This window comes from Trachymyrmex septentrionalis, unplaced genomic scaffold, assembly GCF_001594115.1.
Source record: "Trachymyrmex septentrionalis isolate Tsep2-gDNA-1 unplaced genomic scaffold, Tsep1.0 scaffold129, whole genome shotgun sequence".
Lineage (NCBI taxonomy): Eukaryota > Metazoa > Arthropoda > Insecta > Hymenoptera > Formicidae > Trachymyrmex > Trachymyrmex septentrionalis.
Genome location: NW_017304428.1, coordinates 943,738 through 959,266, shown reverse-complemented (window position 1 = coordinate 959,266; position 15,529 = coordinate 943,738). Strand labels below are relative to the sequence as shown.

Here is a 15,529-nt window from a genome sequence, read left to right as displayed (position 1 = left end):
GCTACGTTCTTTGTTTTCGACGTCAAATTCACCGTTCTTAAACTTTTGAAACCACTCACGGCAACTTCTCTCACTTAAGGCAGCCTCACCATATGCTTCTACAAGCAATCGATGCGCCTCAGCTGCAGATTTCTTCAAATTAAAGAAGTAAATCAAAAGCTCCCGCAAATGATGCTTATTCGGCTCAAAACTCGACATTTTCGCACGAAAAAAGATATAAGATGCTGATGCAAAATCACTAATATTTCAAGGTTATGTTCTTGCCAGATGTCCAATCTTACGATATGACGTTTTACAGCTGACAATTTTAACTATAACATACTGGTAGCGCCATTGTTTGTCAAACGGCGGAAACTTATTTATACTCCCGAGGGGGCGATGAGAGAAATTATGCTTTTTACTAAGTGACGTTTGACGCTTTGACATCCGAGCCAAGTAAAAAATATGCTGCATATAACAATTTCAGACTTTGTTCGTTTGAAATAAATAGCTGGCGCCCTACAGTAAACCTCGAAGAACAATACTATGTTTATAGAAGTGAGCTAAGGGCTTTAGTATAAGAGAACGGAACCTATGAAAATTTCATTTGTATGCTATGAGTGAAATTGCTACTCAACGCTTCGGCATTCGAGCAGAGTCGAAAATCAACCAAAAATAATATAATATATTGTATGTGAATGATATTGTATTATATATTTCTTGTTTATAAAGACATTATTTGTACATAAAAATTGAAAAATAATATCATATTTATTTTATTATTATTTTTTCTTTCAAGAGAAAAAATTTTGACCAGAGCACGTAAGAAGCTTTTCACGGGCCTGAGTAGGTCGATAATTCTGATCGTTTCTGGTGATCCAGCGAGGAACACTTGATGACAGCAAAGCTGCTGTTGCAATATCGAGGAACTAAAATAGTGTTCGATGTCATGGCTTTATGTCAGTTTTATTCGTAGTATACAAACGAAATTTTTCCTGTTATACTAAAGCTCCTAACTCTACGGGCATAATATTGTTCTTCGAGGTTTTCTGTAGGCTACTTATTTTAACCAGGTAAAATTTGAAACTCTTATATGCAGCACGAGTCGATTGCAGGAGCCGGTAACAAAACTACAATTTTTAATTTTTTTTTGTACTAAATTGTAGCTGGCAGCCAATGTTGTTATCGATACTTTAATTGTAGAGAAGGACTTTTCAATCCGTAAGTGCAATTAAGAGAAACGAGCCGGGGAAAATTAATCACACTTCGTTGATAAAATAGGGTACTTCAGCAACCCCTTAATATAGTTTTATGAATTTCAATCTTGTCTTTGAGCAAATTTTTGGGTGTCAGGATTGCAGTATCGGAAATTGCTGTACAATCCGGTTCTAGGTGTAGTATAACATTTTGATGAATTCGCGCGTGACGGAGTATTTTATCAGAACAGAGTATGTATAAGTTCTTCTCTCGGCGCGATTCCAATCCAGTCTTGATTCGTATTCGTGAAATTGTATCCAGAGCGTATTTTATATCTGCATATATTTAGTCGTGCATTTTTCGGTATCAGGTTTTGTAATTATCTGTAAGACAATTATTTTTTATTCCTACTTTATAGTCTGGATTCACTTCAATAACTGATATTGCCCGAGTTTTTTTTAGCTGTATTTAATTCTAGTTCGCTAACCGGCATAAACATAGTTCTAAAAGGATCTAAAATAAGTTTTTGAGTTGTATCTATAATTGACTGTCTTAACCAATCGTGTTTGGGAAGTGAGAGATTACTTTAGTTAACTCTAAATTTTTATCTTCTAATAAGAAAATTAAAAATTGAATAAACAACCGTTTTTGTGTTAAAGCTGTTGATATGTCACTTATATCTATAAGAGTGATGTAATGTATTTTATCTATCGGTACAGGGAAATTGTCTATGCCCCCTGAAAATGTTAAATAATTTTTTAGATAATAAAACATATGGTTTGACATTTCCATGTCTTTCATCAACGATAAGCTCTTCTATTTTTCTAATATCATCCGTTAGTTTTTGTAACTCGTCATCCAAATTTAATAATGCCTCATTTATCCGAATATATTAGCTTCGTTGGCTTTAGACAAGTCTCTAATACAATTAAACTGTTTGTTCAAGTTTCTTATCGTGGTTGAAGTAATTTCAATAGCTTTTCCACTGCCGGTTAAATTTTATTTAATTCGTTATTGTAATAACTCGCATCCGTGTCAGCTAAAATTTCAAATTTTATTTATTTCTTCTACGAAATCGAATAATCCGTGTTTAGTTTTTGTCTTTCTTCGAAGTCCCGCTAAATGTAACATATTATCTAAATCGCCGGTTATTTCATTGAGTTGCTTTAATCGTCAAGCAAGACGATATTTAGAGGAACAAGTTCAATTTTCTTCATTAAGCAACTTAAGAAAACATCTCTGATATAAATTTGTATACGCAACACTAAGCATATAATAATTTTTCTTTAAATTCGTTAAATCATAACCTATCACTATTTTTCATTGTTCATAGTACAGTTTAATTTTGTTTAACGTTTCAAGGTAAATGACTTCGTTCATCGAGTTGCGTAATGTATATTTTTCTATCTGTTTACTAGAATGACTCTGGAGAGTCAACAGAAGAAGGATTGGAATAACTCGTTTCGAATTCATCTTGTTCACCTGTAATAAAAGGCTCAATGTTACTCCTGTGATACTATTTAATCTCTGTGTGTTCGCGAACATGATAAGTTATGAATTTGTCATGTCGAATCACAGGAAACGGGCCCTTCCACTGAGGTTCGAATGATTTAGCATTGTAGTTCTTCACGAGTACCAGATCATTATTTATTGCAGTATAGGATTTAGTAGGGAGGTTGGAATCACGTTTCTATGTGCCTCTTCTAATTTATTTTCATGCTATATATGCAGATCGTCTATTTGCTTTTGGAGGGATAATCTATCATTTTCTTCACTAAAGATGTGATTAGGTTGCCTGTCAAATTGTAACTCGTAGGATGTATATTCTGTGTTTTTATTTATCATACGATTATATGTGAGCATTGTTCTTGCTCTTTCATATAATGCCTTATACATTCTGTAAGAATAATGTGTGACCTTTCGTTTTTCTGGTTGGATGGTAAACTAATGTGAGTGTATGTTTGATATGTCATTGATCGCAAAGTGTTTTGAATTCATTCGAAGTGAATTCCAGAATGTTCTCTGGTAAGAATTCTTTAGGTTTGCCAAAATCTAAGCCAAGAATACTAGAGTGCTCTAATAATTGATGTAGACGATTTATTTATAATAGGTTCTGTTAATATGTATCGTGTAAGACAATCTTGTACAACGAAAATATAATTTCTACTATTTGTCAACTCAAATGTTTCTATGATATCTATATATTATATATCTTTTCGTTAAGAACTTGAGAGATATCTGGAGAGGAATATATTTGGTCAATCGGAAAGTTCCGTCCATCTAGCGGCGAATAGCTCTAGCTAAAATATAAATTGTCACAAACAAACAGACAAATTGTCGATAACTCTAATGTCTAAACCAAGCTTAATTTTTTATTCTTACCATCTGTCAATAAAATTCAGTATATAAAAATATACGTTTGTATCAAAAATATTGCTTTTTATTGCATCGAAAATGTCGACATTTGAGCCAAATAAGCGTCATTTGCGCGAAGTGTTAATCTTTTGTTTTAAATGGGAGAAAACTGCAGCTGAAGTTCATCGAATGCTTGTAGTTTATGGTGATAGGGTGCTCCTTCCGATAAAACATGCAGAGAATAGTTTCGACGCTTTAAAAGTGGAGATTTTGATGTGGAGGACAAAGAGCATTCTGGACGGCCAAGAGCATTTGTGGATGAAGACCCATGTCAAACGCAAAAACAATTTGCAGAAGCATTAAATTGTGCTCAATCTGTTATTTCCGATCGTTTGAAAGCCTTGGGAAAGGTCTACAAAGAAGGAAAATGGGTCTCATATGAATTGAAGTCAAGAAACATTGAAAGGCGAAAAACTATCAACGAAATTCTTCTGCTTGCTAGACAGCAAAGAAAAGGGTTTTTGCACTAAATTGTGACTGGCGATGAAAAATGGATCTATTTTGATAACCCCAAACGCCGAAAAACCATTTGCGATCCAGGCCAACCATCGACTATATCGACGCCAAAGCGGAATATCCACAGAAAGAAGGTAATGCTCTGTATTCGATCGGATCAGAAGGATGTAGTATACCATCAGCAATTGAATCTGGTCAAACAGTCACAGGAAATCTCTACCGAAAACAAATTATCCATTTGAACCAAGCATTGCACGGAAAACGAATATGAAACGAGACATAAAGTGATTTTGCTTCATGACAACGCTTGGCCTTACTCACAAAACTTGTCAAGGAAACGTTAGAAGCACTTCGGAAGTGTTATACCATGCTTATTGATCAGATTGTGCTCCTTCCGACTATCACTTGTTTCGATCCATGCACTTGCAGTGGAACACTTCAATTCTTATGAAGACGTCGAAAAATGGGTTTCTGAGTAAATAGCCTCCAAAAATGAATTATTCTTTCGCTGCTGAATTCGCTTACTGCCCGAAAGATGGGAAAAAGTCACCGGTAACGATAGACAATATTTTAATTGAGGTACTTTTTCATTTTGTTTGAAATAAAATCATATTTTTTGCAAAAAAATGGATGGAATTTTCTGATTGACCTAATATATAAGATTTTTGGGTACGTAGTTTGTTGAATTGACTTGATTCACATTTAATAAATTCTTTAACGTCAACGATTATATTTTGCCAATTGTATTTTTGTCTAATTCTTTGAAGTGTTTTCTCTACTGAATAATGTCCGCCTAAGATTATAGAATGCGCATCTGAAATAATCTTTTTATTTAATATTTCGGAAAAATATTTAGAGACATATATATATAATTTTTCTCCGAGATAGTATTCATCAATAATCGAAATTAATTTGGTAATCTCTTTTTGGTCATGTATTACAAATTACGTGATGGTCATTTTCCGTTAGGAAATCGTGTAATTAAATGCTAAGTTATTTGTGGATAGCATAAGGGAAAATATAGTATAAATCTCATTATCCTTTGTAATTTCAGAGGAAGTTTTAATAAAAAGGATCGTTTTATTAAACTATAATCTAACTTAATTTTTAACTATTATTTATTTTTGCATTTTAGGTTGAATCGAGAGGGAGATTCCTCCGGTGGGCTAGGGAGAGGCTTAATTGCTGGATTTGTTTCTTGGAACCATTGTGAAGGCCACTTTTCGATAATAATTTTTATTTTTGACCGTAAGTCATGTATAGAAATAAGAGTGTCAATGGAGTCCTGAATTTTTTTGTTAAGATGTCCAACAAAATTCTATGTCTATTTATCAAGATCAGCATTTAAGTCCTGGAGAATTGGTAGTATCAAAATTCGAAGATTTTCCGGGGAAACAGATTTTGAATCTATATTTTTCCATCCTGGGATCGGATCTTTATTAAAGACAATGTTAATAAATTCCGTTTTGACTAAATTCGAAAGCAAAGTGTTGAATGTCTTTGTAATATGAGTCGCGTTAACCGAAATTTGTGAAAGAGCATTTCAGCGTTTGTATTTGTTTTTCCTGACTTGTAATCGTGTCGTATTTGAACTCTTCTGATTTTAATCTCCATCTCATTAATCTTGAATTCGGATCTTTTATATTCATCAGCTAAATTAGAGGTTTATGATCAGTTACAATTTTGAATTCTTTTTCAGTCGTGCTGTATCGGCTTTATTTAAAGTTCTGGAAACAAAAGCCAATAGTTTGTCCTTGCCTATTTGTCTCTTGAGATAGGATACTGCCTATCGCCTCATTGCATTTGTGGTTAATATGAAAGGTTTGTTTCAGTCCGGGTATGACAATGCAGGTTGAGTCATTAATTTAGTTTTTAAAGAGTCAAACAAATTCTGCTGTTCATTTTTCCAAAAGTTGAAGACTTTTGAAGGAGCCGTGTTAATGGTTTTGCTATTTAAGAGCAGTCCTTAATAAACTTTCGATAATACCCAATTAATCCCAGAAATTGTTTGATCCTTTTAGAATCCTGTAGAACTGGATAGTTTTTGACTTTTTCTACACGATTTCGGATTAGGCTGTATATCTCGTTCCGAGATTACATGTCCCAAATATTCAAGTTCAGGTCTCAGATATTCACATTTATCCGGTTGAAGTTTTAGCCATACTTGCCTGAGTCTTTCAAATAATAACCTCAAGTTTCTATTATATTCTTCAATAGTTTTTCCGTAAACTATTATATCATCAATATGAACAAAGCAATTGTTTCCTATTAGTCCCTTTTGTCCCTTATTCATCATTTTTTGAAAGGATGGAGGTGCATTCTTTAGACCGGAAGGCATGCGAGTGTATTCATAATGACCATTCGGAGTAAAGAAAATTTTTGGAATATTTTTAGGATTCATGTTTTTGGAATATCTTTAGGATTCATGTCTATTTGATGGAATCCCGATGCTAATTAAAAAACTGAGAAATAACGCGCGTTGCCCAGGTAGTCAAGAATTTCATTAAAAGTGGATAGGCATCTTGAATAGTTTCGTTAAGCTTTCTAAAGTCAATAACTAATCGCCATTTAGTTTTACCTGAAGCATCTTGCTTTTTAGGTAAGTAGGCTTTCCAAAATGGCGAATTATAAGGAAAATCCGATTCTTTTATTATACCTTTAGCAAATATTTTTTAAATTTTTTCCTGGTATAAGGGAGGATAATATGGTATTGTTTTGTGTGAACAGGATTTTCATCTGAGGTTTGAATCTCATGTTGGATTAGATCAGTGAGTGGGAGTGGATCTCCCGGCAAGGTGAAAATATCATGGTACTCTAATATTGTATTTCAGATTTTGCTAGAATGCTCTGGAAGATGCGAGAGACAAATATTTTCTTTCAATAATTGCAAGCATGTATTATCCAAGGTTTCCTTTGTAATGGAATATACTGGTACATCGTGAAAATCTTCAATACTTTTAATTTCAGCATGCAAATGTTTCGATAAAATAGGCTTACTAGAATCATTCATCCTTGTAATTACTTCAGTGTCATCTCTGAATGTGACTAATACGTCTGACCTTTTTTTTATGTCACTAAGATGTGGTTTGTCACATCTTTTAAATTCTTTTCCCTTAAGAATTAAATTTTTATTTGAAAAATAATTAAAATTGTTTCTCGTAAGAAAATCGATGCTTATTATGCCCTGATGTTTAACTGGTGAATAATCGTCTAATACGTGTTTTTTTTCCAAACATTTCTACAATTACTCCGTACTTAGTTTTCAAAGAATGTGTCGTGACGCCGGATACCATTATCGAATCTACCTTGGATAAATTTTTATTTTCAATAAATATTTTATGAATTAAAGGTATATCCGAGCTTGTATCTACTAAAAAAGTTGTTTGCTTTAAACTTGATATTTTCAAGGCAACTCTGGGTGCTCTGATGTAGTTCCGCCAGGTCCCTAGTAAATCTCTCGTTGATATGTTACTTCAAGGCTCGATCGATTGCATGTGAAGGACGCATTACTTGGTCCGGTGGTCGATTGAAGTTGACTTTCAAATTGAGTGAAAATTTGGTTGGCCTCGTTGCTGGTGGAATGCTTTGGTTCTGCATTTTTTCCCCTCATGTCCTTGCTTCTTACAATAGCCACATTCTTGATATTGAGAGCGAGGTTTTTGAATAGGTTTTTTTTGAGACTTCATTGCGTTATATGCGTAGTCTTCTTAACTGGAGTTTTCCTTCAAAAGCTCTCGCTTTCGAAAACACTTGATTTAGAGTGTCCAGCTCGAAGCAATAGAGGTGATCTCCAATTTCTGATTTTACATTACGGCGGAAAACCTCGATGGACTTCCGTTGGCAAAGTTCCTTTTGGATATAACATGTTAGATGATCGCGACTCCATTGCTTTGCGAATTAATTGTAATGATAATGTCATCACTGTATTCGGAGGAAATGATTTATGAATTCGTCAATATTTTCGTTATATCGTTGGATACACATGTCTCTTTGTATTTCCAGTGCAGTGAGATTTTGAGTTTTTCCGAACAGGTATCACAATTTTTCGAAAAACCGTGGAAAATTTGATGTAGCGTCGATCCTTACTGTGCCCTTCGCTCTTGCTGTGAGTTTTTGCGCGATGATGTCGCAAAGAAGTAGTTTGTGTTGACTTTACTGCGACTTGAATGTGCCCAATAAAAGATTTGACGTTGAGTCCATCGAATTCCGGGATTAGATGCATTGCTTTGTCATATGTATTTATTAAAATCTCAGAATTTTCTGATTGAACAGTCGCCGACATTGCTTCCGGAAATCGCTCTCCGGATGGATTTATTTGCAAATTGTTTATTTGATCTTTAAGCGCTTGCACAGTGTTCATAACTTTTAACAATTGTTCTGCTAATATATTTAAAGTAAGCGTTTGTTTGCGAGATGGGCTATGTGCGCGCGATATTGGAGCAGTTACGAAGATTTTTGATTCTAATATATTAATGCTTGCACTTGAGTTAGAAGAGGTATCAGAAGAAATTGACCTTATCCTTCTGTAATTTGTTCACGTCTGAATATTATCCAGTCTGGATGTTAAGTTCGGTAGAACGAAATAATTTTCGAGTCTTCCTCGGAAGTAACTAGTATATGGTATGTCGTCTCGAAGTTAAAGTACTTCAAACTTTACTGTTTTTATGCACTTATTATCCCGCACCGCTGCCACCAATTGTAAGATTCGCAATAATGTTCTTTCAAATTAAAACTCTTTATTCTTGATCTTGTACAAAATTCACTTTATTACAATTTTTGTTTTTAGATGCGACCGGTTTCGTAGGACTCAATGGACTGACTTAGTCCAAACGCTCTCTATTTTTAAGGCTTCGGAAATGCTTCTCGAAAATTCGAGTTATTGAGTTGTTAAACAGATTCCGTTTTTAGAAAGTCTTATTTCTATTCTTATTTTAAAGGGCCTTCGTCCATAGATAAATGGATAAAAGTCACAAAAAAAAGAAACATAAAGAAAATAAAGAAAAGGTCGCATTTCTAATGCTTTCTTATCCTAAGGTTAAATTTTAAAATATGGACAATGGTCATAATGGAAAAATGAAAAACAATTTTTTAGATAACGACCGTTCTTACGTTATAATTAAACATATTACAGGAAATTAAACTTAGATTAGTCGCCCGTTATGCGGAAAAAAATTTACGAAATTAGTATATAGTTAGTATTAGGATGAAGATGGCCTAATGTACGGCTGAAACGTTTATGTAATATGTAATTATTTGTAATTCGATTATAATTTATTTTAATCAAATTATATTACCTCGCTATCTTGCATTGTCTGCCCTTTATTCTTCCGTTTTTAAGGAACTTTGATTGATTCATTTTATTATGCCTATGTGTTATGTATTATGTAAGAGACTGTGCTGTGGCCATTAAGCCGGGACAAAAAAACGTAAGACCGTAAGACGTAATCAGTAAGGAAATCGTAAGATTGGATTTGCTACTTGCCTTACGATCTCTACCATGATTGGGCAATTTGCTTACTGATTACGGCGTTTTTGTATGTGCCATGAGCTTTAATGGCCATTCTACAATAAGCCATTAGTCATAAATCAGAAGCTAGAAGTTGAAAATTGACGACTGTGATTGGTCAATTTCCAGCTTCTAACTTCTGATTTATGATTAATGGCTTATTGTACCAGGTAGAATGGCCATTATCCTCAAGTTTGATCTTCTTTTACACGTATTCTACAATAAGCCATTAGGCATAAATCAGAAGTTAGAAGCTGGAAATTGACCAATCACAATCGTCAATTTCCATCTTCTAACTTCTGATTTATGACTAATGGCTTATTATAGAATGGCCATTAAGGCCATTCCACAGAAATGTGCATAGCCACATAATCATATCTATAAAGAAAATTATCTAATCACATTTTCTGTCATAAAGGCAAACGTAAAATACGATTGGATGATTTTCTTTATGCATATGTTTATGCGGCTATGTAAGTTGTGTGGAATGGTCCTTAGGCTTGGTTTTCACTTGACGCTACGGACGAGAGATCACGTGATCATAATTGACGAATATTAAGCATCAATTTTGATCATGGGATCTGTTTTGACGCTAGAAATGAGCATCGTAGCGTCAAGTGAAAACCCAGCCTTATTCCATAGTACATGCTTTTATCGCATTATTTCGCTGTGACAGATTTTCTAACCTCGATATTCATCAACTTTAGTGCTTAATATTTCGCTTCGTGGGGTTGTTCTGCACTTTTTTTTGCCAGATTTTTTCATTTTGTGCAAAAAAGCATCGAATGAGCCTAATTTTATCGAAATCGGAGATGAGGCAGTTCTGGATAATTACGAAGTGAGATAGTTCTTTTGGATAATTACCATAAATAATTACGCAATTACATGAATTACGTAACTATTTTGAGCTAATTTGTATTTTAAATTGTGTCTAATCTTATAAAAAAATTACGTAAGTACATGTTTTAAAAATAAGTATTATTTTCTATTGTTTGTATTAGACTTGTTAGCATGCTAATTGAATTTCTCTGCCATTTTAAGAAAGATAATATATTTTATAAAGATAGTAAATTTGTATTTCTTGTTTTTTATTGAAAAAATATAATGTTAAAAACCTTATGTCATTATATTAATATATATTAATTTCTGTTTATAGCAAAAATGAATGTTGCTGTAATTTTTAAATCAGTTTACCAAACAATTAATTCCATGGCTCCAAAAGTTTTGACGATCCCGACTGTGGAAAATGTATTATTTCATAGAATCCACTACATGTGCAACAGAGAGAAATTATATTCATCGAGCAATTTATTGAATCACAAAAGTACATATTTTCTTTTGCAACCTATACTGCCCATATATAATTCAATATGTGGTTTAAAAGCAAAAGGTCAATTACAGTTACGTTGTAAGGATTGTTACTTTCTATGTAAGAACAACACATGGTATGTGATGTGCAAAACCCATCCTAGACATAAGCAAGTCAAAATTAAAAAGAAAGAATACAAAACATGGATATTAACATCGGCTTCTCAGAGTAAAGTACGAGGCTGGTAAATAGATATATGTAGATCTTAAATCTGGAAATAAAATATTGTTACGTACAGTAAGTAATGTATGAGTTTATTCAGAATATGTTTTCTGAGAAAGTTTTTCAGAATATATTTTCTAAGAAAGTTTTCCAGAATCTGTTAATAAATTTGTTCTTTATAGCTGAAATATTATGTACTCATTTTGCAGAAAACAAAAACAATTTTAGAATGGTGTGATAAAATATATATAATAAATATATATAATGAACAGGCTTAGTATGTTCATCTTTCACTTTAATCTTTTGGCAAATGTTTACTTTAACTGTCATTTTCAATTTCCATGAAAATATATTCATTCAATTGCATTTAAGGCTAATATTAGATTAGGCATCGAAGATTAAGAAGATTGAAGATTGAATTAAAATTTAACCAATTAAAATAAAAAAAGCTAAAATCTTTTTATTTTCATGGGCATATCTCAAATATTTGCATTTAAAATACAAATTGTATTTCAAATATTGTATTTCAAATACAATACAAAATGTATTTTGTATTTCAAAAAGGTCATTCAATATATTTTGTATTTCAAGTACAATTTCGATATATTTTGTATTTGAAATGCCAAAAAGAATGCTTGATAATAATCCTTGAAGCAATGAATAGATCTACTGACTGCATTTGGAAACGTTAAGGCTTTGGCAGAGAACAAGATGTAATGAGATGTAACTGTCATAGTTATGACTGATAACTAATATGAAGACGATTATGTCGGAATATACATGTGTCGGGATACCTCGTTTCGCTATGAAGCGTTGCAACGCCGCCAGAAATCCTTCGGTAATGAGATCGCTTATTATCTCTAAATGTACCGTACTCATCATACAAAGACGCACACGTAAATCTTAATTCTGTTTCGATTTCTACGTTTTTTCTCTTTTATGTGAAATGGTCCGTAAAAGTCGATTTCCGTGTTGGAAAAAGGGCATGCATCCCGCACTCGTGCTCTCGGCAAATCACCCATCTTGAACTTGAGCGAGTCGGCATTAAACCGAAAGTAACGCATGCAGGCTCGCACGATTTTACGCACCTGATTCCGACCGTCGAGGAGCCAGAATTTTTGTCGAATGATATACAGAGTCATTTGAATGCCAGCGTGATGGTACCTTTCATGCGTATGTCTGATGATCAGATCCGTGAAGAAATGCTGACTCGGAAGCAAAATCGGATGATTTTGAATGTTAATTTTGAGTTTTTGAAACGCCCGCCGAATCGAATTAGTCCATTAGTGTCGATAAATGGATTTAATGCGGCGATGGTTTTCTTTACCGATCGTTCGTTAGCTAACTCGTTCAATTCGTGTGAGACGTAAGATGCTTGAACAAGTTTACTACCCGTATTTCCGTCTCGTTTATCTCTTTTGCGCAATGATGCTAATTATTTCCCGGCTGAAAACATAAGCATAACGTCACGATTCTTTGCATCTCAGCATCTTTGTATATGACGAATACCTTAGAAGAATATAGCAATCGTTAGTGTCTGTTGTTAAGCAAGTATTTTTCTTTAATTCGAGTGTTTCTCTTAATTTTATCACCCCATATGGCCACTCGTTCTTATCTCCCACCAGCCATAATGGTCCCGTAAACCAAATCCGATTATTCAAAAAAACGCTAGGCAATTGACCTCTTGAAAGAACATCGGCTGAGTTATCCTTCGAGTTAACATGTCTCCAGACCGTGGAGTTAGTCAGCTCCTGAATTTGAACAACGCGATGAGACACGTACGATGAGGCGGAATATTTATCTATTAGGTTCGGAAAGTAATTTCGTTTTTTCCCAACAAAGGACTTATTGTATTTTTTCACAGCCAACTTCACACTTAAGCCGCATAATCATTATATATTTTGACAGCTGATATAGCAAGGCTTGCTTGTGAAAAAAGTTCGATTGATTCTACGCAGTAGTTTTTGGTTGGTGCCCTATCAAATATGAAAGTGAAAAGCAGCATTTTCGGCATATTTTACTTTTTTACTATCGAAAAGATAAAAATGCTGTTCAAGCAAGAAAAAAATTATCCGATGTGTATGGAGAAGATGTATTGACAGAACGCCAGTGCCAAAACTGGTTTGCAAAATTTCGATCCGGTAATTTTGATGTTGAAGATGCACCACGTTCTGAAAGGCCAGTTGAAGCTGATGAAGACACAATAAAGGCATTAATTGATGCAAACCGGCGAATAACAACTCGTGAGATCGCTGAGAGATTAAATTTATCGAATTCGAGCGTTCATGATCATTTGAAACGCGTCTGATTGAAAATCGTCTTTCATTTTCATAAGAAAAAACGAAATTACTTTCCGAACAACCTAATATATATAGTATAGCGTAACAGTTTAATCGCTCCATAATATTATTTTGCTATACGACAATTTTATAGCGTTGCTTATTTTGTGATATAATTTGGCCAATAACATAGCACCATATAATTTGAGCCGAGGAATTGTTACTGATTTTAACGGCGCAACTCGAGAACTTAGCGCATAAGAGAAGACAACGTATATTATCGTATGCGTCCTTTGTATGAATGTATAAACAGGCTCCATACTCAACGTTTGCATTATAGAAATCGTGAATCTGTACTTTGGAATAGTCTGGCATTAGCATAAAACTATGGACATTTCGTTGATTAAATTTAATTGCGTGATAAATTCCATCCATGCGTTGTATATGTCTGATGGAATAGATTCATCCCAGCCTAATTTACATTGTCATAATTCTTGCATGAGCCTTTTCGCGAATAATATGATCCTAAGATTCCTAATGTCGAAAATCCTAGCGACTTCCGATATTACCATACGTTTGATCCTTTCTGATTGATTAATCGAACAAACTGAGTAATACAACACGTCATCTCTCGCGCACTATGTGCCTAATGTTTTTAGTGGATTATTTTTATCGAGCATCAGGTTTGCATTTAACGCGTCGAAGTTTAAATCGTCAATAATACGTCTGTCATTTGACGATCCGGCCATTGCCGGATATTGAACCCGCCTCGAGATAATAATGCAATTACTTCATCTCGTAGTGCGCGAGCCTCGTCAACGTTGTTTGTTCCGGTAAGCAGATCATCGATGTACAAGTGTGTTTTAATAACCTCCACAGCTATCGAATATATGTAGCATTCGTCATCTGCAAGTTTTTGCCTGTTGCCAGATAAGGCGATGAAAACATGCCAAATGTGAGTCTATTAAGTTCGAAGGTTTTGACTTCGTTATTTTGACGCCACAGTATGCGCTGATACATTCTGTTTCTTTGTGCAGTATTATCTGCAGGTATATTTTCTCGATGTCTGCAGTTAGGACACATCTGTACGTACGAAATTTTAACTCATGCGCGAATATTGGGTCTTGAATCGTAGGCCCATCAATATGTCGTTTAGGGAGTTGCTATTTTCTGTTTTCGCTGATGCATCAAATACCACGCGAACCTTCGTTGTGTTACTTGAAGCCTTTATTACCGTGTGATGTGGCATACAAAACCCGAACGTTACACGATTTGTCTATCGGAGACATACGATTCGATGTATTTTTGCATCATCCGAGTATACGCTAGCTTTAATTCCGGATCTGTATTGAGTTTCCGCTCGAGCGAATATAGACGTTTGAGCGCGACTTTTTTTGATTCGCCGAGTTGATTCACGCCCTTGCAGAACGACAGTTTGATCACATAGCGTTCGTCACTATTGCGCGTGACATTTCTCATGAAGTGCGATTCGCATTCGTATTCTCTTGATTTTGGTGTATTATTTGCTACTTCTTCGATTGTCCAGAATTTTGAGATCTGCCGATCTAATTCCGTTAACGCGTACGTATGTGGTCTCGAACGGCCCTGTGCCGGGTCTTCGCCCGCCACGATCCATCCGAGTCATTTGTAAATACAAGTGCAACCGTTACGGGAAAGATTTAGCTGATCGTTTGAGAACAGCGACAATGTCGCTCCAGAACCAATCAGTAAATTAATCAGACGTGGAAAATGGAATTCAGGATCGGCTAATATAATATTGGATGGAATTTCGATCATTTCTCGTAGAAAAGTTTCGGACGGTACCCAATCTGCTATTGTCGGAATGGATAAGCATATCAGTTCCTTACTGAACTCGTTATACGAGGTCTGTTCAAAAAGTATCGCGAATTTTGTGTTTTTTCAAAAATTATTTATTTATTCATGAATATTTATTTTGTCCCCTTCAAAGTAATCCCCATCAGATATTATACACTTGTGCCAACGTTTTTTCCAATCCTCGAAGCATTTCAAAAAATTATTTTTTGTGATCTTGTTCAGCTCCTCCTTCGATGCCGTCTTTATCTCCTCAATCGTAGCGTAGCGTCGTCCTTTCATGGGCCTCTTCAGTTTCGGGAACAAGAAAAAGTCACAGGGGGCCAGATCTGG

The 15,529-nt window shown here is 34.6% G+C and overlaps 1 protein-coding gene across 1 annotated transcript in view; it reads right to left on the bottom strand.

The window, feature by feature from the left end:
- The window catches only part of LOC108756648 (PEST proteolytic signal-containing nuclear protein-like), a 25,077-nt gene extending 15,715 nt beyond the window's left edge, over positions 1-9,362 (bottom strand). The window contains exon 1 of the mRNA XM_018500637.1: positions 9,342-9,362. Within this exon, the coding sequence (XP_018356139.1) occupies positions 9,342-9,356 (15 nt within the window). The 5' untranslated portion in view covers positions 9,357-9,362. The remainder of the gene's footprint in view (positions 1-9,341) is intronic.
- Positions 9,363-15,529: the final 6,167 nt, after the last annotated feature.